Consider the following 25,130-nt stretch of genomic DNA (forward strand, 5'->3'; position numbering starts at 1 on the left):
CCAGCCTGGTGCCCAGCCCTGCCTGTCCTGACACCTGCAGTGCCAGCCACCTGCCCGAGTCACTGCCTTATGGCTCGCTGTCCCAGCCCTGCCACGGCTCCGATGGGGCTCGCTGTGCTGAGAAACTGAGTGAGGCTGCTCAGGTCCCTCTCACGCAGGCTCCTCGCAGGTCAGGAGATCCCTGTCAGCTGGTGATCACAGGCAGCAAAGAGCAGCAGGCAGGGGGGGACCCAAGGAAAGCTCTACACAAATTTCAGCTCTCCCCTGCCCATATTCCCCCACCCCAGGCTTCACCCGCTGGCTCTTAGCCTCTCTCCCACTCCCACTCCCAGGGAAACTCCTAACAGCAGGAACAGGCTTCTGTCTGAACCCTTGCCCAGGTTTCACCTCTGGTGAGCTGGGACCAGCGCTGCCATTGTGATTTCTTCTGGGCACGTGCCTGAGAAGAGATGGATCAAGCAAACCCTACTGTTCTATTGTTTTAAGCCTGGACAGCTCCAAGAGGATCCTCACATTGCAGCTGGTCCAAAGCCTCTCCTCTCTGGTTGCAACCGCTGTGGGGTAATCAGCCACTCATACCACCCACATGCTGCAGGGACAGCTCATTCCCCTCTTCAGCCCATACAAAGGGTATAAATCCTGTGTCTCAAGGCGCCCTTTCTGATTTTCTACCTGTAAGAAATACAGAGTCTGCAAGCCTAGAACCCCTCTGGGAACTTCTAGGATGGAGAGAAAGACAAGACCACCATGACATTGGAACCAATTGCAAATCCCTCTTTATTTTAGGACATGTTAGTGTCTCACAGAAACAGGCAGCAGCAGTCCATTCACTCAAAACAAAATCATTAAAAATTCAGTTTTTCAGGTTACTCCTCAAAACACTTCCAAATAGATACATAAATTATTTATAAATATGCAAAAATTACTGCAGAAACAATGACTGGTGTAGCAATCACAGTAGAATTTCCAGTCAAAATAAAAAAGTAAATCCAAATTGTCCCAGGGTTGGCTTCTTTGGTGGGAACCGATCTCAGAGCATTTCAGTTTCATGTTAAGAATAAAGAGAAATTATCTCTCCACAAAGCCAAGGCTCTTGTCCCTTCCACTGAGCCTGCTGTAAAGACAGGCTTTCACATCTCAGCCCCTGAGCCAAGTGTAACACAGCAAATCAGTGTCACAATATAGTCCTGGGTGGGGGAGGCTGCTCCCTCTCCAGGCACAGTGTTGCCAGCCCATCTCAGAGGGAAAAGGAGAAGCTGTTGCAGAAGACAACTGTCTCAGTAAAGACTTCTCCAAGGCTAGTTGCAACTTTCTGCACTGTATCTACTGCAAAAAGTTGCAGCATTTCTGCTCCCCTTCAAACTGGGTGTGTTGAGAGAAAAACAATCCCTTTTCCCCACACTATACACTCTGAAATACCTTGGGCCCAGTGGGCCAAGCAATCCCTGAAGCTTTATCAGGCCTAGGCCCATTCTGCGACGTAGGAAGGTGCACGGTGCTTTGTCAGTGGAGATACTGCACAGACAGGAGACATTCCAGCTGCTACAGCTCAAGACAAGTAGGTGAGGGCTCTGGATTCTGGGTCAGAGAGCAGGGCAGCAGAACCAAGCACAGCAGCAGAGATGGGGTTACAGCACAAAGATAACTGTCAGCATTTCACAGCTATCATACATGTCATACATTCTGTGTCTGGGAATACATGTGTATGTGCACCGGTGTCTATTCAATATTAATTCCTCTCGATTATCACAAGTCTGTCCCCACCTCGACACCTTGGCTCAGGGGCAAATCTGAGCGATGTCAGTGTCTCCTTGCTGCTCCTCGCCTTCAGAACCAGAGTGGGAGCTCCAGGTCAGTCATAGGCAGAGATGCTGCACCAGCTGCTCAAACTGCTCCCGCTGCTGGTAGATGTAGAGCTGGGTGTCCCACAGGGCATTCACCAGCACGGCGTCGTTCACCTCGTCCAGCATCACCTCCGTGTGCAGCTGAGGGCTGAGCCTGCGGGCAGCAGACAGCATCAGCAGCTGGGCACAGACACAGGAGGTGAGCAGGCACCAGCCTGCCAAGCAGGACACTCCCACCAGGCAGCTCCCACTGCTACAGTGCCCGCTGGCCCTTGGTCTGTCAGGCTTGCAGAGCAGAGACCTTCCCCCTCCTTCAAGGCCAGGCACACTCAAGGCTGAGCCACAGTGAAGCAGCTGCAGCACACCAGGGACAGGTGTAAAAAAGGCTGTGCAGGGTGGAACGGGGCAGGATGCACGTCCCAGGGGGCTGTGCAAGACAACACCTCCCAAAGCTCCCTCAACCAGGCCAGACCAGGCGTGCTGGGTGCCTGAGCTCCTGTGGAGGGCCAGGCAGGCTCCATCCTGTCACTGAGGCGTGTGCAGGGGCAGGTCTGGGCAGGAATGCCTCTGGAGGGGATGCCATTTGGGATGACGCACGGCACAGCCAGGTCTGAAGGGAGAGGATAAAAATAGGGCTGTGCAAGAGAGAGGAAAGGAAGCTCCTACCGGAAATAGGGGACATCCGTCATCTCACACCAGGCCCTGGCACGATCCACAGCTGGGCCGTCTGCGTCAGTGCACTGCAGGAGAAACAGGCCCGCACTTACTGCCTGCCTGGCCTTCCCCTGCCCACCACAGGCTTCCCCGGCACCAAGCCCCAGAGGGAAAATACAAACCAAGAGCAAGGGCATCCTGGGTGGCACTGCTCGCCACCAAGAGCCGGGTGGCTTTTCTTTTTTCTTTACTTTTATCATAAGGGCAGTGCTCCTGATCCTTGGGACACAAAAATTGCACCCTACAGACCCTTCACACACCACAGCACAGAGTGGATTGGCTCATGGAAACTCCCAGGATGATCTGAATGACAGCCTCCTTGGGATTTCATCTGTATCCAATCTGTCCAAGCCCTGTACAGCAGAGCCTGTGATTACTTCAGGCCTACTCGGCTATCCTGGGACAGCTTCCCTGGGAGCCCTGAGATAAATGACAGGAGAAGCAAAAGGACTCTGGGCATTTTCTCACTTCAGGAAGCTAAAAAGGAGATAAAGCAGCAGCATTAAAATCATAGTCAGAACTTCAGTTCTGATCTTTCTGGCTATCATCCATTTAGAGTGTTTTCATGAACGACATGTAATGATTATCTTCCTGAAGCACACAAGTGCACATGCCAACTGCACACTCCTAACCACAGCTCTCAACTATTGTTTTTAATTAACAACTCTCTCACTTCTCTACTATTTACTAATTTCCTCAGAGGGAAAAACAAAGCTTTTCTAAAGAAAAATGAATTGCTGTTTTCTGAGGCATGGGTAATTTTTTTTCCCCAGGCTTCTCAGATGATAAACAATTCTTCCTGGAAAGATACTGAGTTTCGCAAACTCACACCTGCAAATGTTCTTAAGAGTCACTGACCACCATCCTGTCCTTAGCTCCTTTCAGCTGCAAGAATATCCTTTGGGGGTGAGTGTCCCTTTGGGGCACTCAAAACCCCAAAGAATCAGACAGCTCTTGAGGCCTGCAGTGCTCCTGCAATCCTTAAGTTACCCAATACATCCACGGTCAGAGCAGAATTTACCTCTAAAAGGGGGAAACTGGAAACCTTTTCTCCCTCCCTGCAAGCAACCCCAGGGGTCTGTAGCTATCCCCTCCTCCCAGTACTCACACAATCCACCACCATCTTGCCGAGCTCCCTGGCCCCAAAGACGGTCTTCGCCAGTTCCCAAGGGTTTGAGGGGCGGAAAACGTCCACAGAGCTCACTGGGACCTGCGGAGGCTTCCCTGTTCCCAGGGAGACCACCAACCCCAATTTCCTCACTTCCTGCTTCCGACCCTGAGGACAAACAAAAGAGCTCTTTGCAATGACCAACAATGAAGGTGAAGCATCTCTTTCACAGCAGCTTCCAGGGGAAGCTCTGAAAGCCAAGGCAAAAGGCTCAGCTGCCTTTTCTTCCCCATCCTCCCCCCAAGTATGGCCTGGTGAGACAGCGGTAACCCACAGGACTTCAGCAGTTGTACTGCTCTGTCCCTTCTCCCCTGACCACACCCAAACCCATGGGAGCACCCTGGAGATGAGTCCTGGGACCAGACGACCATGAAGCAGTCCAACTCTTCAGTGACTTTGGCAACACATCTCCCCTTTCAGCTACAGGGAGCAATAGCTGCCACTGGTTATTCAACTTTTTGAAGAACTTGCCACACCACAGAAGGCATTCACTCTTCAGCCTTGGAGAGTACCATACCTTTGTCTTCTCCATTTATTTTTGGGCAGAAAAAGGCCCTGCAGAGCCATGTCAAAGGCCACATACAACCATCAACTCAATCATTCTGGTTCAAAGAAGCAAGGAGAGGCTGATGAGACTATCTCCCCATCTCACACCCTTGTTAGGAGAGGTATCTCACCTCCCAGCCACTATTCCCAACACATATCCCCCTCCATACACTCCCCTTTTAGGGTGCTGCACTGCTAACTTGTTTATCCACTAAGATGAATCCACTCTCACACCCCCTTCTTCTTCAAGAGAGGCTCAGCGGGGCCAAAACCCTCCAGTTACCAGTCAAGGCTAGGATCTCCCTCACCTTTTTGGTCAGTGTCTTGTTGTACTCGTGGATCTCTGCCATGGCATCAAGGGTGGGGTTGTTGGCCAGCAGCCCTCCGTCCAGGAAACGGCCAATGGGCCGGAAATAAGTGGGAGCTGCACCGCTGCAGCGGGCAGCGCGCCACACGAGCTGCTCTGCAAGGGACAGAGAGCAAAAGGCCTCCTGCAGCAACTCTGCAGTGCACAAAAAGCTCCACCAACACAAATCAGGATGGCTTGCAATCCCAGGAAATCCTGCCCTACATGGTTGTGCCTCTTTATACCAACAGCAGGGTGCTTGGATGCACAGGATGACTCTGAGGGGCTTTAAAAGATGTTCTCACCACTTCCTACATATCCTGGGTAAAATTCACTCTCTATCCATTTTCTTGCTGCTATTTAGATAGTGAACCAGTTATGTGTGCCAGACCAGGCAGGAAGCTGGAGGAGGTTGCACGCTTCAGTTACATGGTTTTTCCATGTTTTGCTGTGGGAGCCCAGGGAAAGATGCTGATTGCATGCAGGTTTCCTCTAGCAGACCCCTTTCCTCATGTACTGGGAAAGGGCCTGGCTAGTGAAGTTCAAGAGAAGCCAAGGGAGGAGGAGAAAGAAGAAATGGGAACCATCACTAGGACCTAATTACAAGCCAAGACCAGGGATGAGCCATTGCTGATTTTCAAGGAGGAAGAGCATGAAATCTGTCTCTGAGGGATGAAACCTCCCCAGCCAACCAGCTGGACTTGTGGGTGCTATCATTTACCTTCTGGCTGAGTGAGCGGCTGGAAAGATGCACTTGTCTTGTATTCAGTGGAGCGCTTTGTCTCTGGTACAGGGTAATTCCGGAAAAGGTGGAGCTCAGCTGGCTGTCGGTCACACAATGTCCCTGTCACCATAACCCTGGAGAAGCAGACATGAGAGAATGAGAGTAAAATGGAAAAAAAAAATACTTATGGTTTCAATAGTCTGCACATCACATTCCTCCAGATCTGCTCTAAGGCTCAGCATCTCTGCTGACACAGGTCTAGAGCACGTGTGAGACAGCATCAACCAGCACAGCCCGAGGCAGGACTTACTTGGGTTTTCGAACATCTGTCATTTTGGTGTTTTCCCCAAATTCCTTCTTCAAGAACTCATCCAGGGGCTCGGACTCGTAGGGCCGAGAGCCCCGGAACACCATGTCCTTCATGCGGAAGTACAGGCAGCGCATGTAGTCCATGGACTTCCCTGAGATGGGCAACAGTGTTGGCAGGAGCAGGCAGTGGGAGGAAAAGCAGGCAGAACAAACAGCACATCAGAGCAAAGATTTCCCAGGACAAGTGGGAGTTAGGAGGCATCACTCCCAATCCAATCTCCTTCCCAAGCTGCCTGTCATCTCCTTGGTTCTCAGCAGCATGACTGGGAAGGATTACAGAGGAAGAGCAAGCTTGGAGCAGCTTCCTGTTACCAGAATGTATCAACCACCTTGCTCTAAGGCCTCTGTGAAGAGTACAGGAAATACAGAACATTGAACTCTGCCACCATGCACTCCCCAAAATCCAGAAAGCTGCTCAAAGCCAGCTGACATGAGAAGCAAGCACAAAGCCAGGTCTAGACTCCCCTTCATTAAGGAACATCCCTTCCCACACATTTGCTCCCCCAGAAGGAACACTCAGACCAGAGTGAGAAGGGATCCATTATGCCCTCACCATGTACAATAGCCAAGGCCAAGATCCCTCCAGTGCTGGTCCCTGCAATCCAGTCAAAGATCTCACGAATGGGACGGCCTGCAGCCTTTTCAATGGCCAGGAGAAGCTGGATGAGCACAAGGCCACGGATACCCCCTCCATCCAAGCACAGGAGCCGGTCCTGACTGCAGAGAGACAGACACAGATGACTGGGAGCTGTGGGACACATTATGAATCACAGAGCACTCTGTGGGAACATGGCCCTGGAGACAGGAAGCTATGCTAGCAAGTAGATTGCTGCAGACAGTGTAATTGGTAAATTAATCCAGCAGTGCCTTCTCAGGTGCAAATAAGACACATCCAATAAGCCTTGTCAGAGCTGGTGCAACATCCTTTGCTCTTGCATAGCCACCTCTAACCTTTACACCAGAAAGAGAGTGACCAGCCAAAACCACACCCAAGTCCCTTACTACACAGTAATGGGTACTGAGTCATAAATAAAAAAAGCAGACAGACCTAAATCCTGCCAGCAGCACTTCAGTGCCAACTCCTTCTCCGCTCCACACAAGGTGAGGTGCAGGCACTGCCAAGACAGTGCAGAGGAGCTGGGTGAACATCAGGGCAGTGTGTAGAAATGGGGAAAACACTAAGTCAAAACAGTGTTGGGTGCCCAGTAGCACAGGGGAGGGACAAAGCAGGGTTTCACCTCCTGAGCTCAGGCTCCACTGCAGCTCCAGGCAGGACAGGCAGGGGTTATTTATGGAAACAAGAGATTTCTCAAATAATGCTGGAAAAACTGCAATGTTGATGGACATGAAATAATGTCAGCTCTGAGGATGCCATCCCCATGGGTGTGGGAGGGGAAAATTCACACACAGATTTCACATTCAAGTTGCACAGGAGCCAGGACAGAAGCTGTTTCTCACTTACTTTCTTCTAGCCTCACTGGGCATGTCCACAACATCCGGTGCCTTCAACAACTGTCCAAGCGTTGTGGAAATATACAGAAGGTCCTTGTACCCTAGAGGGCCATGAGCATGGAAATGGGTAAAAAATAAATTAGAGATCACCAATGTGGTAACTGATTTCCACCATAAACAAAGACAGAATATCCAACTCCCTTCCCCACTGAATAAAGGTCCCTGCAGGAGACACAAGCCATCTTACCCACAGCCAACAGGTACCCCCCAAATTTAACTCCACACCAAAGGACAGCAACAGCACCCTTTGGAGCAGGCAGCTGTAGATGCACTGGAAAAGACAGGATTTGGAGAAGCAGATGATGTGCAGTGGATGAGAGAAGGCAGAGCCCAGCAGCGTGCCCACTACGCAGTTTACTGCAAGCTGTTTAGATAAAACCTAAATCTACTCCTCAAAGTAACCTAGGCAGAAGAGCTGTGGGGACAGGGTGACTTGTCATTACCCCTCAGCTGACGTTCACCCAGGCCACCCTGGGTGTGGGGCACCAATCCAAGCTAGGTGAGAAGCCAGCCTGTGAGACCAAAAGAAGAAAGAAGGGGGAGAGAAGTTACATACTCCTGCCAGCACCAAGGCCAGGAGGAGGCTGTGGACGACAACAATGAATTGTGGTGAGGAGTTTCTTCAAGGGCAGAGTCCAGGATAAAAAAGGGTTTTGCTCTGTCACTGCATCAGAGCTGGAACTGGGTATGGGTTGCCTTCATTGGGCTGTGGTGAGAAGTCCATCCTCGTGTCAACAGTCACTTTGAGATTTGTAGTGACACAGACACATTCCAGGATTGTCCTCTGGCCCCACAGGAGAGCCTTCACAAAGAAAACCTCCAACCTGAGATGAGAAGTGGTCCACAAGCAGATGTTAGCCACTTTCATGCTCTTCTCATGACCCTCCATGTCAACTCCCCTGCTGCCTAGTCCACAACCCCTCTTGTTGCCTCCTCCTGAGCTCTGGAGCTCCCTGAAGGCAGAAAGCCCACCACTTAGAATAGACCTACATGCTTATTTTGGGCAGCATAGACCACAAGGTTCAATACAATCAAATGTCCCACACTAGGCTTTTCCTATCCATAACAAACCCCATGATAAGGTTGCTTATCCTCAGGTTTCACCCTTTCCCTCTCCCAGCTGCTAGCCTTCAGGACCTGAGTAAGTGACACTTCTAAATCTCCTTGTGCCCAGCACAACACTGGGAGGTCCTCAAGGCAGACCAGCAAGCACCTTCCCTTCTACATATGACCCAGTGGACAAAGTACTTGCAGGCTAAGTGCCCCCTCTTCCACACATGTGAGGGAATCAGTCTTTCTTTTTACAGAGCTACATTGTGTCAGGTCTATAAAACAAATGTTTTGAGTACAAGAGTTCAGAATACACAGAAAAGAAAAGCAGAGAAAAGAGACGGGATCCTGCAACAGGTGAATGAGGACAGTCACCACAGAGTCAGCAGGCAGTGAGAGCTTTGACAGCTCCCAGAGCACGGCCCATCTGAAGAAGAGGTCTGAGACAGCACTGTGAAGCAAGAAGGGAGAAGAGTGAGGGAGGGCCAGGGAAGGCTTTACCTAAGCTGTTGAGGTTGCTCCGCGGGGAAGGTTGGCTTTCCAGGAAGGAGGCAGCAGATGGTGCCAGGCCTGGGGAGTCAGGGTTGGGTGGTGGGTGGCAGCGTTCGGTCCCTACAGTTTGCAGCAGGTCTAAGAGCACTTTCCGGTTCGCACCTTAGGTGACCAAGGGGGAGTTACAGATCAGAAACAGAATCAGTGCACGTGCACACCACAGGGGAATGTGCTCTGCTGAATTCACAGCAGGCCTGACCCTCACAAAGCCTCTGGGATGACCTGGGGAAGGGCAAAACACATCCCAGGTATCTCTCCCTAAAGGCCAGGCAGCAGAACTTGTGTACAGCAGGAGTATCCACTGCTGTGCAGCTTCAAGGGTGTGTGCCACACACTTCTTTGGCCGTGAAGACCTGCCCGTGTCTGCCTGTGCCTGGGCAGTTCAGCAGTGCTACGTCATCCTGTTGTGAGCCTGCAGTGCCTGACATGGTGGCCCGAAAGGGGGGAGTGCATGCCAGCTTTTCCTCTTGCATCTCTGTGCCACAGAAGAGAAATTCATCAAGGGCTATTAATACAAAGCCTAGCAAAGTAGGTGCCTACTATGTGAGCAACTAGAAGCTGGGAAAGCATGTTGGAGAAGCATCACCCATGCATGGCACATTTTCACCTCTCCCCAAGACACTGTTTTGGCCATCAAGGGGAGACAGGATGCTGGGCTCACCCTGTAAGGCTGCTGACGTGCTCCCTCACCTTTGCTGCTCCTGGCTGCCAACAGTCCTGGTGTCTCTCCAAAATCATTGGGGATCTCAACATCGCCTCCAAAGACAATGATTGCTTTGATCATATCCAGGTGGTCATGCTAGGGGACAAGAGAAAGCTCAGTCCAGAGCCACTGGATGATTTCTCCTTCCTTCCCTCCCCTTCTCATTAGCCAAAGCACCCGCAAGAGAACACCACACGAAACAGGCAGAATCTCAAAGGACTCTGTCGCTGTCTCAACCCTTCCAGAGAACCGTCTCTCCTCCCCAGCAGCCCCTGCAGGAGCTCACCTTCATGGCCAGGTGCAGCGGCGTGTTGCCGTCGCGGCCGCGGGCGTTGGTGTGGGCGCCGTGGGTCAGCAGCACCATGGCGCAGTCCAGGCGGCCCCTCTGCACGGCGATGTGCAGCGCCATGTCGGCCGTGCCGCTGCTGGCGTTCACCTCCGCGCCGTACTCCAGCAGCAGCCGCGTCAGCTGCCCCCGCGCACGGGCCACAGCAGGAACAGATAAAGCAGCCGTGAGCACAACCGGCTGGGCACTCCCACCATCCAGGCCTCATGGCAAACCAAGCAGGGGAACAGCAGGGAGCCTTAGCCGGGACACAGTTGGCTGGCAGATGCCAGCTGAATTGTTCCAAGCACTGGGGTTCTCTGTATTTTACCACAGAACTAGCTGGTGGCTGCAAAATCTGGCTGGAGCTTCTGGATCCTTTGGGACTGATACACAACTATAATGAATGGCTGAGATCAATGGAAAAAAAAAACAGTTCCTACTCAGGCCAGGATCCTTGCAGACTAAAAGGAAAATTTTTGCCTTCTGAGCTTCTCTTTATAAGCCAAGCAAATTCAAGTCTGCTCAGAAACTCCACAGGACATTTCTGAGAGGGATGGGTTATTGCAGGAGGGAAAAGAGCCCTCCTATAGCAATGCCCTCTGCCTGCAGCAATCATCATTCAGGTGCTCCAGCATGGCTTATCACCATCCTGCCCAGCTCTGGCAGGAGATGGACTTTCCTCCACACAGCACCACTCTGTGCCTACCTCACACTTCCCCTGCAGTTTCTGAGGCAGCAATCTGTTTGCTCCCAGGAAACTGGCAGGTAATGAGAAGAGAGCTCCCTCCAGGGGCAACTATGCTTCAGAGATAGTCCTGCAACTTCTTCAACAAAAGGGAAAAGGGACAAGCTGGCAGCTTCACAGCCATGGATGAAATACTAGGAATGAGTCCACCAGTTTATTTCACTGCAAGGCTCTGCTCTTCTATTCCCTGGAGCAAACAGCACCAACTGGCACAGCGCAAAGAGAATCAAACACTGGGCTGCTGCCTGGGCTCTGATACTCCCAGGGCTCTGCACATGCACTCAGACAAGTTAGCCACAGGAGGAATTAACTGGGTGCTGGGTAGCAGCACAGGCCCTCCCCATGGATTGGCTCTATTTACCTCTGCCTTCTTTGCCCAGTGCAGTGGAGTGGCATCATAGCGCGGATCCTTGGAGCAAACCTGGCTGGCATCTGCCTCGAGAATGGCCTGGGCACACCTGGGAAACACAGTGAGATGACAGGATGGGTGGCTGCTGTCTTGACCCAAGACCTCCACTCACATCACCACTTGCCTTCTGCCCAGAGGAAAACCAGGAAACCCCGCAGCAGCAGCAGCAGCATCTCTGCAACACCTGCAAGTTCCTCAGCTGCACTTTTGTTTTGCTCTTCACAGAAAGTGTGGGCACAACAGGAAGCATACAAGCCAAGTGGTGTTGGGAGCAGGAGAATCTCTCCAATTACAAGTTGTGGAGCAATATCTGGGTTCTTCTCTAATTCAGGAACATGGCATTTCTGGAACCTCTCCAAACCTGAGAAGCAAAATTCTCCTCTCTTTCCATGGAAACATGGAGATAGAACTAAAATAGTTAAATACTTGCTGAAATTAAGAATCTGTGTACTTCCCTATGAGTGAAAAACCACACCTGTTGTGAAGAGACCAATATCTGGTGCCTAGAAAACAGAGTAGGTGTACTCATGAAATTTGGTTATCTTCTCCACTACCACCAAAAAAACCTTGTACGAGAGATGGAGCCCCAGTGCAACCTCAGTGACCTATGCCCATTCTGGGCTTGTGAATGTGTGTCTAATGTTGGGAAATACTTTTCAAAATGCTTAAAAATCAGCTACCAGCAGCTAGTGTTGTCTTGAAAGCCCTGCTTGTAGAGCTTGGACACTCTTTGAACATTAAGTGTTATAAAGCATATGCAAATGGAATTGAATTTCTCCTAAGAAAAGAGTGAGTAAATATTGTGCTTCTTTTGATTCCCTTCCAGAGTGTGCTATTAAGAGTCAAGAGTACCTCTGGTCTACAGGAGATAGGAAACACTAAGCTTTGTAATGAAAGCTTATTAGGATCAGAGTACTCAAAGGTACAGCAATTAATACTATCTAAGCATTAGCCAAACATCTTCCAACAGCTCATTCTGAAAAAAAAGCATTTCACAAATATATTTTTAAATCTTTCTCCTGATGTCTGATACTGAATGAGGTATTAATTCCACGACAAAAAGGTTTTATTCTGGAAGCATTTCTTTCTTTCCCACACCAGCACTTCCCTGGTTTTTTGCCAGTGACTACACGCAAGACCTGTCCTACTGAGCACAGCCCTAGCCAATGCTGAGCAAGCACACAAGTGCCAGGCTGGAGGGGACCCTACATACCCCTTGTGGGAGAACTTCAGAGCTGTGTGGATGGGGTAGCCCAGCGTGCCCACGACGCTGCAGCTGGCACGGCACTTCAGCAGGGACCGAACCATGTCCTCCTTGCCCAGCTGGCACGCAAGGTGCAGAGCTGTCAGCCCTTCGTGGTTCAGGTGGTCCAAGCCAGTAGTCAGGGGTCTGCCCAGGAGCTGGAAGGAGGAGACAGTAAATAAATAAATAGACAGAGAACATGGAAGAGCACCGTCTCTTCCTGAGCTCTGAGGACAGACTCTGGAGCACGGGACCCCTCACAATGCTCCAGCCTGTCCTCTCCATCCCTGCTCCCTGTAAATTGCAGATCTGTTATGTGCTGACTGCTTTGTTGCAGAAAAGTATCTCACTGCCACACTGGGGAAACCCTGCAAGCCCGGAGCACACATGAGAAGGGGGAATTCAGTTTCTTTGATTTAGCAAGGAATCAATACAGAAAACAAGCTAATCATGAGACATATCAGACAACAAGCCAAGTTAATGCCACCAGAGAAATAAAGAAGATGTTATCTTTTTAATACAAGGTTCCTAACTGCCCACTCCACAGCATGGCAAGCCCTGATCCTCATTCTACCTCATCGTGCATTAGGAAACTCCAACACGGACGGGTGGGCAGACAGAGAGCTGTCACAACAGGTATTGGGCAAATGTGGGGGTTGCAGCCTTGGGGAAGAGTCAGTCTCAGGCTCACACCAAGTCTTGGGGAGCTGACAGACCTCAGGAACCGTGTGCAAGGCCACCCACACCTACAAACCCCGTCACTGCCCAGCATTTCTCAGCAATCAAGAACATCTACAACTTCAGACTGTCTCTGCCTCGAGGCTCTGATCACTGTCCCCCATGCAAGGCCACTCAGTTCAAACAGCAGGTCCTGCAGCTCAGGAGAGCCCAGGGCAGCTCCAAACTGTCCTTCACTCTGTGGGCAGCACACAATCCCCCATGGCAGCCTCAGCACACACTTCCCTACAGGAGCACTCTGCCCAAAACCAAACACCCTGCTCACAGGAGAGAGGGAACAGACAGCCACAGGCCAGAGAAAAAGCAGGATGAAGGCCTGATGCAAACAGCAGCGAAGGATTACTCTCTGTGGAAACTTGCTTAACGTCCTTGTTTGAGTGCTGGGTGGAATCTGCACTCTGAATATGGGAAACGGCACCAGTCAAGAGGGGATGTAAGAGGCTGAAATCAGGCTCAAGCAATAACTCAACAGAGGGAACTGATTTTCTCTTCCCCTGTGCGTAGCTGTTTTCCCATCTCTATCACAGCACAGAGAAGACCTGTTCTAGTCCCACATTCTCCCAAACTAGAAGTTGCTCCCACCTCAATGATCTGGGGGTTGTTTCCTCGCACAGCGTAGTGGAAAACAGTCTCCCCGTTCTTGTCGGTGATGTCCACGCGCGCGTGGCACTCCAGCAGCTCCAGCAGGCACTCCATGTCCCCCTTGCGGCACGCCAGGTGCAGCGGGGTGCAGCCGTCCTCGCTGTCCGTGCTGTTCACACAGCTGCAAGAGAGGGCTCGGCGTCAGGCCCGGGAATGGCCACGGGGAAGAGGAGGGCAGGCAGCTGCTCCAGGAGCTGACACAGAGGTGCCCTCCATCTGTCCCACCTGGTGTGAACCATGAGGTTCAGGAAAGCCCAGCCTCTTGCCAGGGAAGAAGCACAGGGAAGGGACATCAAGCAGCCCTGCCCTGGACTCTCTCCTTGAATGCTGCTTCTTTTCCTGCCCTCCATATGGGATCAGCTCCCTCTGCTCAAAGGAAGGCAAGAGACAGGTTACAGTCAGCAACCTGGCGATGGTGCTGCTATTTGCCCTCCAGTCCCCTAACTCCTCACCAGTCTGCCCCATCCTCAGTAAACTTGTGCTGGTTTTGGCTCAGGTAGAGTTAACATTCTTCACAGAGGCTGGTGTGGGACTTTGTTTTGGATATGTGCTGAACACAAAGTTGACAATACAGAGATGTTTTTGTTATGGCTAAGCAGGGTTTACACAGAGCCAAGGCATTTTCTGCTTTTCATACTGATCCACTGGTAAGGAAACTGGAGGTGCAGGGGAGGCTGGAGGAAACACAGCTGGGACAGGTGACCAAAGGGATTTTCCAGCCCATATGATACCATGCTTAGTATATAAAGCATGGGGAGAAGGAGGAAGGGGAAGGACATTTTTGAGTGATGGTGTTTGTCTTCCCAAGTCACCACAATATGTGATGGAGCCCTGGAGGTGGCTGAACACCTGCTTGCCCATGGGAAGCGGTGATTCAATTCCTTGTTTTACTTTGCTTGTGTACACAGCTTTTGCTTTCCCTTTCTTTATCTCAACCCCAGTTTTCTACCTTTTGCCCTTTCCATTCTCTCCCCACTTCCTCTTGTGGGAGAATGAGGAGTGGCTGCATGGGGCTTGGCTGCTGACTGGGGTTAAATCACAGCAGAACTTCCCCATGAAAAAACAACAAGTCCTTGTGTCCAAAACCTCCTTCCATACAGTCCTACCATGCCTCCACTCTCAGCGCTTTACAAAGTGAGCAAAACCTCCTCCAAAAATCTGCTCCACAAGGGCTGCAATAACTTAACCCATGTCTCTAACAGGACACCTCAATCCTTTACTTCAAACACTAGAGCTGCAGGCTCTGCAGCAGCAGGCTGAAGCCCTCCAGCCAGCTTCCACAGCAAAGAAGGGACACTCTAACACAGCCCAGCCTGCCCTCTCAAGCTCCTTGTGAGCAGGGACCCCCTGCAGACAGCGTGCTCCTTGCCTCAGGATGTGGTTGTGCCGGAAGGTCTCGCGGCGGCCGAACTCCACGGCGAGGTGTGCCGGGGACCAGCCGGGGTAGCTGCGGACGCAGTCGCTGAGCTGCTGCAGCTCCTCCAGGGACAAGGGCTGGCACGAGCTCTCGTAGAAAGGGCGCAGCTGCCGGGCATATTGCTCAAAGCACAGCAGGGCGTCTGCTTCGTTGTCCAGCTGGAAGAGCCTGGAGAAAAGGCAAGCACAGGGTTCATCCTGCTCAAAGGAATAACCCCAATCCCATGTATCTGAGGGAAACAGCTCTTTTCCAAATGGCAGTGCTGGGAACTTTCCTCTTCTTCTTCAACTGTCACCCTTGCTCCAAGGGAAGCAGGGAGACTACTTCCCTGGAAGAGAGCATCCCTGTTCCTGAACAATGTTAGGTTCTGCTCAGAAGTATCCTGTGGTTGCTGGACATCAAGAGGAACGTGCAGAAATGCATTGGGGACACATGGATGCCCTGAACCATAGCATAGCCACCTGTAGTCGCAATGTTTGGACCTCGTCCTGATTCCACGAGCTGTTTTGCAGCAAATCCTCCACCAGCACACGCACGGGCCTTCCACCCCTCCCAGCCCACCTGCTGCTTCAACACAACACCCCGCGGCCTCGAAGCAGCCCCGACATCAGCAATTTGGGGTCTTTGTTTTCCCACGTCAGCAGGGACGGCTAAAGGTCTGTCACTCACCGGAACGCGACCTGCGGGCTCTGCGGATTCACCAGCACGCAGTCCCAGGAGCGAGAGAGGCTGTTCTTGTAGAGGGCCACCCTGCCCTCCTCCCGCAGGCAGGTGTGACCGGCGTACTCGGCGGCCGGCACGTCCCTCACGCGGTACGGGTTGGAGAAGATCTGCGAGACGCTGCTGAAGGTATCCAGCAGCCGCCCAAAAAACTGCATCTTCCCAGAGCCTCAGGCGGCTTCTCCCGAGGGAAAGGCGGCCACTGGCTCCGCCGGCCGTGCCCTTGCACGCACGGCGTGGCCCGGAGCGCGGCCGGGTGACAGCGGGGCCAGGAATGGGATCGGGCTGGATCCGGGGATGGCGCCGGGCAAAGCACGACGGGCCCCCAGCGCCCCCCGCGCGCCGCCCCTCGCGCACCGCCCGCCGCCCGCCAATCGCCGGCACCGCCCCCCAGGACGGGCCAATCAGCGGCGTCGCTTCCGGGGCGGGGCCATGGGGGCGGGATTAAAGCCGCGCCCGCCGACTGCCAGGGGAGGAGGGAGAAAGGCGCCATCTTTGTGAGGGGCGGGGCGACAGAGGTGGGGCCGTCCTTCTTAAAGCGGTAGCGGCCCATTTCCATGGGGCGTTCTGCTCCCGGCAGGGCCGGTCGTCGGTCGTGCGCCATCCCTGACCTCGAGTTCAAGCCAGCGCTGTTGGAGCGCGGCCGCGTTCACAGCGCGACGTGCGGTGCGTGTTAGCGGCCTGTAGTGCGCGCTGGCACCGCGGGGCGCTTTAAGGGCAGCGGGCGCTTTAAGGGCAGCGGCCGCCCCGCGCGGCAGCGGCGGCGAGGGGGCGTGGCGAGGGTGACGTCACCGCATGACTGTGTTTTTATGAATGAAAAGAATCCGCGGGTGAGTAATCGCGGAGAGCGAGGCTGGCGGCGCCGCCCGACGCCCCGACCCGGCAGCGGCCCCGCGGGAGCAGCGCAGCCGCCAGGTGAGCGCCGGCCGGAGCGGCCCCTCCGCTCCCGCCTTGCCTTCGCCCCTCGCGGGTGGCCGGGAGAAGGGGGCGGCGGGGTCCGTCACCGGCTGGAGGCCTCTCTGCCGCCGCCGGAGGCGGGGATCGGGACCGGGACTAGGGCTGGGGGGAACGGGACGGGGGGCCGGCCGGCCAGCCGCGCTCGGGGCCGTGGGTTCTTCTTTTCCAATTCCCGGCCACCGCCCTGGAGGGATCCGCCACCGCTCCTTCGGCTCCGGCGGCGGATCCCCGGCCCGGATTGCATCAGCTTCCAGCCGGCCCGGCTCCACCTTTCCCGCCGCCCCCCTCCAGCCCCTCATTCCTCTCGGGGCGCTCTCGGCCCCGTCCCGCCCCCGTCGTCCCTCCGAAGGCTCTCCTACCGAGACCGGGGTTCCCCGAGGTAGGGAGAGGCTGCTGGGCTGGGGTCCGGGGTTCCGGACCCCTCCTCACTCTCCGAACCCGGGGACGGGGAGGGCCCGGCCACCCGTGAGGGGCAGGCACCGCTTCCGTGACTTTCACGCCTGGGCTGCTGAATCACGGGGCGGTCACTTCACCCGCCGGCGCTTCGTGACCGCGACCCTTCGCCCGCCCCCGGAGCTGGGACACCCGACCCTTCCTTGCGCCGGGACCCGCGGGGCTCTCGCCGGGCAGTGGGGCGGCACCTCCCCGCGGGTCCCGGCTGGGTGACTTCGCCACGGTGTCACTCGGTGGGGCTGCTGCTTTTACTTTCCCTTCAGCCTCGGGCGGATCTCGCCTGTGTTCCCTCCCCGCGGGGAAGGCTTGGCTTCCCAGCAGGCGGCTGGGGCATTTTGGGTCCCCTGGGCAGAGCAGCATCCCAACCCTCTCGTGATGGGATGAAGGAGAGTGGGAGGACCATCCTTGCCCCATTATTATTATTATTGCTTGCAGTCATCATTGCTATAAATATTATTACTGTGTACTTTTTAAAAGGAGTGGGATGAGTCATGCGGCCTGGGGTGGGGGGGATGTGGGCAGCGGGCAGGGGACCAGCAGGGCCAGTGTCCTCTCTTCTGAGGTGAGGAACACAGGGCTGGCAGTAACCGGCTTTTCTCCTGGCTGCTCAGCAGGGCCGGAGTGAGGAAAGGATGGCTGCAGACGGGCTGTCCAGCAAGGCTTTGAAGGTGAGCACCAGTGGGAACAGGGGCTTGGGAGTCATGGGGCTGGTTTTGGGGGTTTCAGACAACCCAACCACCCCTCTCTCCGGCAGGTGAAGCGGGAGCTGGGGGAGAACACTCCACTGCTGTCAGATGAGGAGCTGATGGGGCTGTCAGTGCGGGAACTCAACCACCACCTGCGGGGCCTCTCCAAGGAGGAGGTGGCGAGGCTGAAGCAGCGTCGTCGGACGCTGAAGAACCGGGGTTATGCTGCCAGCTGCCGAGTGAAGCGCGTCTGCCAGAAGGAAGAGCTGCAGAAGCAGAAGATGGAGCTGGAGTGGGAGGTGGACAAGCTGGCCCGGGAGAACGCTGCCATGCGCCTGGAGCTCGACACCCTGCGTGGCAAGTACGAGGCCCTGCAGGGCTTCGCCCGCACCGTGGCCACTCACGGGCCCCCCGCCAAGGTGGCTACGGCCAGCGTCATCACCATCGTCAAGTCTGGCACCAACCAGGCTGCCTACTCCTAGTGCTGGCCTCCGTCCCCCGGCTGGACACAGTCCTCCCCGGGGTGCCTAACCCATGAATTGCCTCCCAGCCCTTCCCCAACCTCCTCCCTGTCAGGACCTGTGCCCAAAATCCTCTTTCTCCCATCCCTTGACCTCCAGCTCCCCCTGGTAGGGAGGGCTGCTGCTATGTGGGTGCTCGGATGGAGGACAGGACCTCACTGGTGGCCCCCATAGCCCCGTCCCCTCTTGGGTGTGCAGACAGGAGAGAGCAAACCCACACAGTGGGGAAGTCTCCCACAGCTCCAAGCTGGTAGGAAAATGCCAGGTGCCTCTTTTTTATGAGAGGGCATGGGAGAGCTAAACGTGGGCCAGGCAGTCCCAGGAGCATGTGCCAGAGAGGGAAAAGAGGAGAGAGAGGTTTTGCAGTGTAGGGGAAGAAGGCATGATAGAAGGGTATCAGCATTGGGCAAACAACCTGTACCACAGCTGGAGTGGGGGGGGAGGTGGCAGCATGTCTGAAATCTCTGGGGATGCAGATGGCAAGGGAAGGTTAGCAGGTCAGAGGGCGAGATAAAGTGGCTGCGTGTTAATGCCTGGGAAGGGTGAATGGAATGGTAAAGCACTGTGGCAGCTTGTGGTGCTGGGGGACGCCAGAGATGACAGTGATTGGGCGGGGGGGGAGCTGGGAGACGTGAGGGGGTCAGCCCAGGCTGTTGTCCACAAAGGGGAGAAGCAGTGGTGCTGTTTTATCTTTATCATGCACATCCTTCACGCCTCTTCCTGCTGACGGGACACTCAGCCTGGCCGGGTGTCTGAAATGCAGCAGCACCGGCAGGAAGGAAGCAGAGGCAGCTGGAGCAGAGATAAACACTGTTTGGCTCAGCACAGGCCAGCTTGTATGGCTCCACCAAGCCTCCCCAGTGCCCCACTGCCTACAAGGTCCATGGAAAGGTGCTCCCAGTCCTCAGAGTCAGATGTGGAGGCAGAGAGAGGGGTGGAGGTGCAGGAGGTGGGAAGTAGGGGCGGAGAGCATCCCTGCTCCTTGGAGCTGCCTGGCAGGCAGGTAGGCTCCTCCCTTTGGTTTTCCTCCAGCTTGGACACCGGTGTGGGACAACCGGCTCTTGAGCAGGCTGAAAGGCTGGAGAAGAGCTGGGTTCTCTAAATGCAGGCAGCACAGGGGAGGGAGCAGGAGGCAGGTCCATCTCGGGATCTGCTGCTGTAGATGATTCCCCTGCCCCTCCGTTCTGCCCCTGCCTGGTATTGCCACGCCAGCCGCCCTCGGCTGCAGCTTCCGTTCTTCCCTGTAGAGAGGTGCCTGCCACTCCTGGATGGGGCACTGTGGTTGGCATCCCCCACCCCGACTCCTCTTGGGTTTATTTATTGCACGAACATAAGTTATTTTCACGTCCTCTTTGCCATTCCGCCTCTCGGCACAGCCAGGATGTTGGTACAGAGCCGTACTTTATATTTTATATATGCAAATCACATTTTATCTTATATAGAGCAAAAAAAACTTATTTATTTTCTGACTTACAGTATGTGTCCTACCTGACTCCTCTGTATTTTGTAGACTTTACAAATAAAGCAAGTTGTTTGTTTTTTTTTTCCACAACGGGAGTGTGTTTGGTCCTTCTTGAACTTGGGGCAGAGCTATGTCTGAGACCAGGTTTTCTGTCTCCCTCTGGCTTTGCTGCAGGACATGCTCAAGAATGTGCCCAAAAAAGATGGGATGGGGGATAGCTCATGGCTTTTTAGGACAAAACCAGATTTATAGTCTCTGAGAGAAAAGGGCTAAAAAAGCACGCCTAATGCTGAATACCACCCCCCAAAGCACTGGCTTTCAGGAGCTGTGCAGCTGTGCTGATTCAGCTTTTCCTGGGAAAGATAATGCTTTTCACTACAAAAATTCCCACCAGGCTGTCCTTGGACCAGGTGCAGGAGAGGCAGGTGCAGGGCATCTGTGCCCAAAAACTTCCCTGTTGCGTGACCTTATCACCTTACCTGTGAACAGCAAGGAAAAAAACAGTGAGCTGCCCACAGATGGCAGGAGAAGGGGTAGAAGTGTGGAAGGCACCTTATTGGGAGATGAAGCCAGACCTCCCCCCTGTGTGGAAAAGCCACCCTTCCTCAGAGCTGAGCTGGAAGTGGTGAGCATGTTCCAAGTTCCCAGGTGGGCCAGGTCCCCAGCAGGCTGCAGCACTCGGGATGGTTTGGGGGGTCTGACATTCCCATTCCCTCTGCCACTGCAAATGGTCCAAGCCCCAAACACTGCTCATGGAAGAAAATCCCAGAGCCATTGTTTGCTGGGGCCCCCTCCCTCCCATCAATGTTTCACAGTGAGCACCTAAGGAAGGATTCATCTCTACTCCAGGCTTTTGACTCATGGGCTTCTCTCCTGCCTTGGGCCAGCAGTGGTGTCCCAGCCCAGGGTGCTGCAGTGATACTTCTCCATCAGCTCCTACACAGACACCTAGAGCTTTCTTTCTGAGAAGAGGACAAGAGATCCTGACCCACCAAGCCCCAGTCCCTGCAAGGAGGAAAAACTCAGAGAAATCACACAGACAGCACCACACAGAGGCAGCTTAAGTACAATCTATATTATCTCTATATTTTTTATTTGTCATCATATTTGCTCATTTCTGCGGAGTATAACGTCACAAAGACCAAAATAGAGAGCGGCTTGTCGCTGAGCTCACATCAGTTAAACACAATAGGTACAAAACTAGGTGACTCTGTCTTATTTATCATACTTTTTTTTCAGTCATTTATATACAAAGAACTACTCTATATGGAAAAATAATAAACAAATCCCATGGGTATGTTACATAGTAAACAAAAAAGGAAGGAAGGAAGGAAGGAAGGAAGGAAGGAAGGAAGGAAGGAAGGAAGGAAGGAAGGAAGGAAGGAAGGAAGGAAGGAAGGAAGGAAGGAAGGAAGAAAAGGAAGGAAGGAAAAAGGAAGGAAGGAAGGAGGAAGGGAAGGAAGGAAGGAAGGAAGGAAGGAAGGAAGGAAGGAAGGAAGGAAGGAAGGAAGGAAGGAAGGAAGGAAGGAAGGAAGGAAGGAAGGAAGGAAGGAGGGAGGGAGGGAGGAAGGAAGGAAGGAAGGAAGGAAGGAAGGAAGGAAGGAAGGAAGGAAGGAAGGAAGGAAGGAAGGAAGGAGGGAGGGAGGGAGGAAGGGAGGGAGGGAGGGAGGGAGGGAGGGGGAAGGAAGAAGGGGGGGGGGGGGGGGGGGGAGGGAGGGAAGGGAGGGAGGGAGGAAGGAAGGGAAGGGGGGAGGGAGGGAAGGGGGAGGGAGGGAGGGAGGGAGGGAGGGGAGGAGGAGAGGGAGGAAGGAAGGGAAGGAAGGAAGGAAGGAGGGAGGGAGGGAGGGAGGGAGGGAAGGAAGGAAGGAAGGAGGGGGGGGGGGAGGGGGGAGGGAAGGAAGGAAGGGAGGGAGGAAGGGGGGGGGGAGGGAGGGAGGGAGGGAGGGAGGGAGGGAGGGAGGGAGGGAGGGGGGGAGGGAGGGAGGGAGGAAGGAAGGAAGGGAGGGAGGGAGGGGGGGAGGGAGGGAGGGAGGGAGGGAGGGAGGGGGGGGGGGGGGGGGAGGGAGGGAGGGAGGAAGGGGAGGGGGAAGTAGGGAGAGCAGCTCCAAGGCTCTACTCCTGGAACTGGCACATTTCCTGGGTCCTGGGCTACCATGAGCAGACCAATGAGACCATAGATGCCTCAGCCTTCTTGGTCTCAAGCTCTGGATCTCGTATTTGTTCCTCTGACACGAAGTGGCTTCAGAGCCAGTGCTTGCTCTGGCACTTGCTGGTCATGAGGAAGAGCAGGAAGCTCAGTGCTGGATGATTTTGTGTGGTGTTAAAAAACATATATATATATATATATATATATATATAAAAAATTATAAAGTAGGGCAGCTGGCTTGTTGGATACTAGCTCACCAGGCTCCTCCAAAGGCAGCTGGTGCAAAAGTTATACTTGAAACCATTACACACAGGATGCTTTGAGAATATCCAGATCCTCTGCACAGTGCATATATATACACACACACATATATATATATATGTATGCAGGAGACATTTCAAATTAAGTTCTAAGACATGCTTCTCTCAGCCTGGACCACCTTCATGCTCAATGGGGCACTCACACAGATTTCAGCCAGCCAAATGCAACAAAGACTGGGGGCAGTCACCAAGTGATACTAGGACATCATCAAGGCCTGCAAATGCAAAGAAAGGGGAGGATGGGAACATGTCCCATGCTCCACTTTCCTAAGAGAGAGAAACATCAGTATCTCACATTAAAGGAATATTAATCAAAGCCATAGAAAACAGAAGCAAAGTCTGTTCAACCTTCAGCCCTGCTTTCCTTATGCATGAGGATATTTTACACCAAGCCCACACAAAGCCTGGCAGAGTGTGTTTGCATGTCTAATTAAGCAGTCACAAATTTAGGAAAACTAGTAACCAACAGCATGGCATTGCAGGATGTGTGTGAATGGGGAAATGCAGCAGCAGAGAAGCTGCTGGATCCACTGACCCTGCCTCCAGCTCCCTCAACAGTTCTGTTGATCTCACCTGCTTCACCATCCCCCAGAAACATCAGTACAGGAAGAGGCACTATCCTTAAGCTTTTTCCTATCTCATCCTCACAGCAGGGAGCAGACCTGCCTCTCTTCAAGCCCTTTTGCCCAGCTTGGGCAGAGGTGCTGAATAAATGAGATGCTCTTCACTCACTGTTGCTTCTGAGACACTCAATGAACAAGCAGATGGATTAGGAAACAAATGGAAAGGTAAACTCCAGGCAGCAAACCAGACTCCAGTTCTCCTAGCAGGACAGCAAGGAGCAATCCAGAATCACACAGGTCTGCTCTCGGCAGGGGAGGTGTAAAGCAGGAGAGGAACAGAGAAACTACAGCTGAACACAGCAGTTTGCTCCAATCTCAATTCTGCTTCCTGCTTGCAGGTAGGAGCATCTGAGCTGTAGCACTTGAGTGTGCTGCCTACTTTTCTCCTAGATAATTTTAAGCAAGCAAGAGGCATTTCCTGGTCCCTGGATAGATCTGCAGAGGGATCACTTTTGTTTTGGCTCTGTTAAGTACTCATGGGTTCATCCAAAACCCAGCAGAAGCAAGTGGAAGCTTCTCCCACTTCCATGGATGCTGGCTCCACCCTTGATAGCACTGCAGGTGCAGCAGAGCCTGTGAAATGTGCAGCAGCAGCAGCAGCAATTGCTGCCTGAGAAAATAAAAGAGACAAATTTGACCAGCCAGGTCATGTCAGGTTTCAAGTCTGCTCCAGTCTGCCCCAGAACAGCTAGAGATAAAAACTAAAGGAGTGTGCAATATTCCTTCCTGAATATTCCAGCCTAAGGGTGAAACCTGTGTAGCTCAGGGGAAGTCAGTGATGATAAACATGGGGAGAGCTACCTGTGAGAGACCAGGACCTGCTCTGGCACCTACCTCTAACAGGGGCAGATGTGATGCTGGGGGACAGGAAACAAGAAGAAAAACTAGTTTTGTGTTTACATATCTTCCCTTCCCAAAGAGGGGTGAAGGGGCCAGAGCTCTACAAACTTCCACCATCTACCATAGCCAGTCCTCAGTCTTACTAGCAGGAGAAAGATGCTCCAGGGAGGCTTCCTGCCACAGGAATGCCAGGGAGATGGGAAGCTTGGACACCTGGTGATTAAAAAACTCCACCCTTGTGAAAATATAATTCCGTCCCCACTGAGCTTTAACAAGCTTTTATAGCAACTTGAGATGCAGGGAGCCAAAGAACATGCGGAAAGCCCTGTCCTTTTCCCCTTCACTCCCTCAAGTGACTCCAGGACTCATAACCAGGTGCTCAGAAGGGTGGGGACAGATGTTCCTTACTTAGCACTCAGGGCAATGGCTATTTAGAAAGACCAGTCTCTGGTGTGGTCCTCAGAACGCTTATGGCTGCATCCTCATCCTATTTCCCAAGGATCAGAGAGATGTTAGTACCAGCGAGCTGGGGAGAAAACTGTGCCTACATCAACCATTCTGGAAAAGAAATAGAAAGCAGTCAGGTTGTCCTGTTAGAAAAAAACCAAAAACATTTTTGGCTACAACGCTAGGCTCTGGTCAGTCACACTCCACACCAAGCTGGGCAGGTGTGGGAAGCCAGAGCCCCAAACCCTGGAGCTTTGCTTGAATCAATTCGATTGCTGCCATAAGCAATGGGCTCAAGCATGGAGTCCTGGTCATTCTGCCACCTCCGCATTGCTCATTGTGTCCGTACCCACAAAAGCTAATGGGAAGTGCCCACTTCTGCAATCTTTACTCTCTAGGAAGTGATATGACTTGTGTGTTTCTCCATTAATAAATTATTAAAAAAAAAAACAAAAAAAGGAAAATGACAGCCCATGCTGGCAATTTCCCCCCCTAGAATTCATCATCGGAGCTCAGCAAGAGGGTCTTCTCGTTGTCTCGGGCGCCGGAGCAGCTGTGGGAGCGCGAGATCACGTGGCTGCCATTGCGCCAGGGGGGACCGTGCTCCAGTGTCGACTGCTGCGTGTACTGCTGGTAGGCTGGAGAGAAGTTGTGGATCGCATCTTGGACAATGTCATGGGGATTCATGGTCTCCTTGAGGCTGCTGGAGATGCTCTTCATGGGAGCACAGCGACCTGTTTGGATAAGACAGGAAGGGACAAGTAAAGAACACTGCTGCCTTCCCCACACCCTTAATGTGACGGTAAGGAGAACAGGGAACATGCAGTCCTAGATCCCGCAAAAGGTGTGTTACAGACTTCTGTAAGCAGCTGCTGAGGAAATGCCACACAAGTAGTGCTGAGTTT

The 25,130-nt window shown here is 53.3% G+C and overlaps 3 protein-coding genes across 6 annotated transcripts in view; 1 reads left to right on the forward strand and 2 right to left on the reverse strand.

Moving 5' to 3' along the window:
- Positions 1-753: 753 nt before the first annotated feature.
- Positions 754-16,091, reverse strand: PLA2G6 (phospholipase A2 group VI). The gene is made up of 16 exons (XM_030960980.1): positions 15,720-16,091; positions 15,003-15,218; positions 13,574-13,754; positions 12,224-12,411; positions 10,963-11,059; positions 9,815-9,997; positions 9,516-9,624; positions 8,775-8,927; positions 7,174-7,264; positions 6,265-6,428; positions 5,653-5,803; positions 5,340-5,476; positions 4,581-4,735; positions 3,667-3,834; positions 2,511-2,584; positions 754-1,998 (listed from the first exon to the last, which is right to left on the reverse strand). The coding sequence occupies exons 1-16, from the start codon at positions 15,926-15,928 to the stop codon at positions 1,857-1,859; spliced, it is 2,418 nt and encodes an 805-aa protein (XP_030816840.1). The 5' UTR covers positions 15,929-16,091; the 3' UTR covers positions 754-1,856.
- Positions 16,092-16,561: 470 nt separating this feature from the next.
- On the forward strand, positions 16,562-19,936 carry MAFF (MAF bZIP transcription factor F). Of its 3 annotated transcripts, none has more exons than XM_030960070.1 (3): positions 16,562-16,685; positions 17,795-17,848; positions 17,935-19,936. In XM_030960070.1, exons 2-3 carry the CDS (start codon positions 17,813-17,815, stop codon positions 18,346-18,348), a joined length of 450 nt encoding a protein of 149 aa, XP_030815930.1. In that variant the 5' UTR covers positions 16,562-16,685; positions 17,795-17,812; the 3' UTR covers positions 18,349-19,936. The 3 variants fall into 3 exon arrangements, with proteins under 3 accessions (XP_030815930.1, XP_030815931.1, XP_030815932.1); XM_030960071.1 differs by having other exon boundaries at positions 16,582-16,685; positions 17,792-17,848; XM_030960072.1 differs by lacking the exon at positions 16,562-16,685 and adding an exon at positions 16,704-17,106 and having other exon boundaries at positions 17,792-17,848.
- A 2,010-nt stretch (positions 19,937-21,946) lies between these two features.
- TMEM184B (transmembrane protein 184B) overlaps positions 21,947-25,130 on the reverse strand; it is a 30,471-nt gene continuing 27,287 nt past the window's right edge. For both annotated transcript variants that reach the window (XM_030960298.1, XM_030960297.1), the window contains one exon: positions 21,947-24,959. In XM_030960298.1, the coding sequence (XP_030816158.1) occupies positions 24,718-24,959 (242 nt within the window). In that variant the 3' untranslated portion in view covers positions 21,947-24,717. The remainder of the gene's footprint in view (positions 24,960-25,130) is intronic.

Source organism: Camarhynchus parvulus, chromosome 1A, assembly GCF_901933205.1.
Source record: "Camarhynchus parvulus chromosome 1A, STF_HiC, whole genome shotgun sequence".
In the NCBI taxonomy this organism is placed as follows: domain Eukaryota; kingdom Metazoa; phylum Chordata; class Aves; order Passeriformes; family Thraupidae; genus Camarhynchus; species Camarhynchus parvulus.

Excerpts from the sequence above, each read along its gene's own strand:
- MAFF (XM_030960070.1), top strand. The coding sequence starts at position 17,813 with ATGGCTGCAGACGGGCTGTCCAGCAAGGCTTTGAAG. Across the intron at positions 17,849-17,934 it reads TGTCCAGCAAGGCTTTGAAG|GTGAAGCGGGAGCTGGGGGA; the intron begins GTGAGCACCAGT and ends TCTCTCCGGCAG.
- PLA2G6 (XM_030960980.1), bottom strand. The coding sequence starts at position 15,928 with ATGCAGTTTTTTGGGCGGCTGCTGGATACCTTCAGCAGCGTCTCGCAG. Across the intron at positions 4,736-5,339 it reads GCCGCTCACTCAGCCAGAAG|AGCAGCTCGTGTGGCGCGCT; the intron begins GTAAATGATAGC and ends TGTCCCTTGCAG. Across the intron at positions 3,835-4,580 it reads ACAAGACACTGACCAAAAAG|GGTCGGAAGCAGGAAGTGAG; the intron begins GTGAGGGAGATC and ends GTTTGTCCTCAG.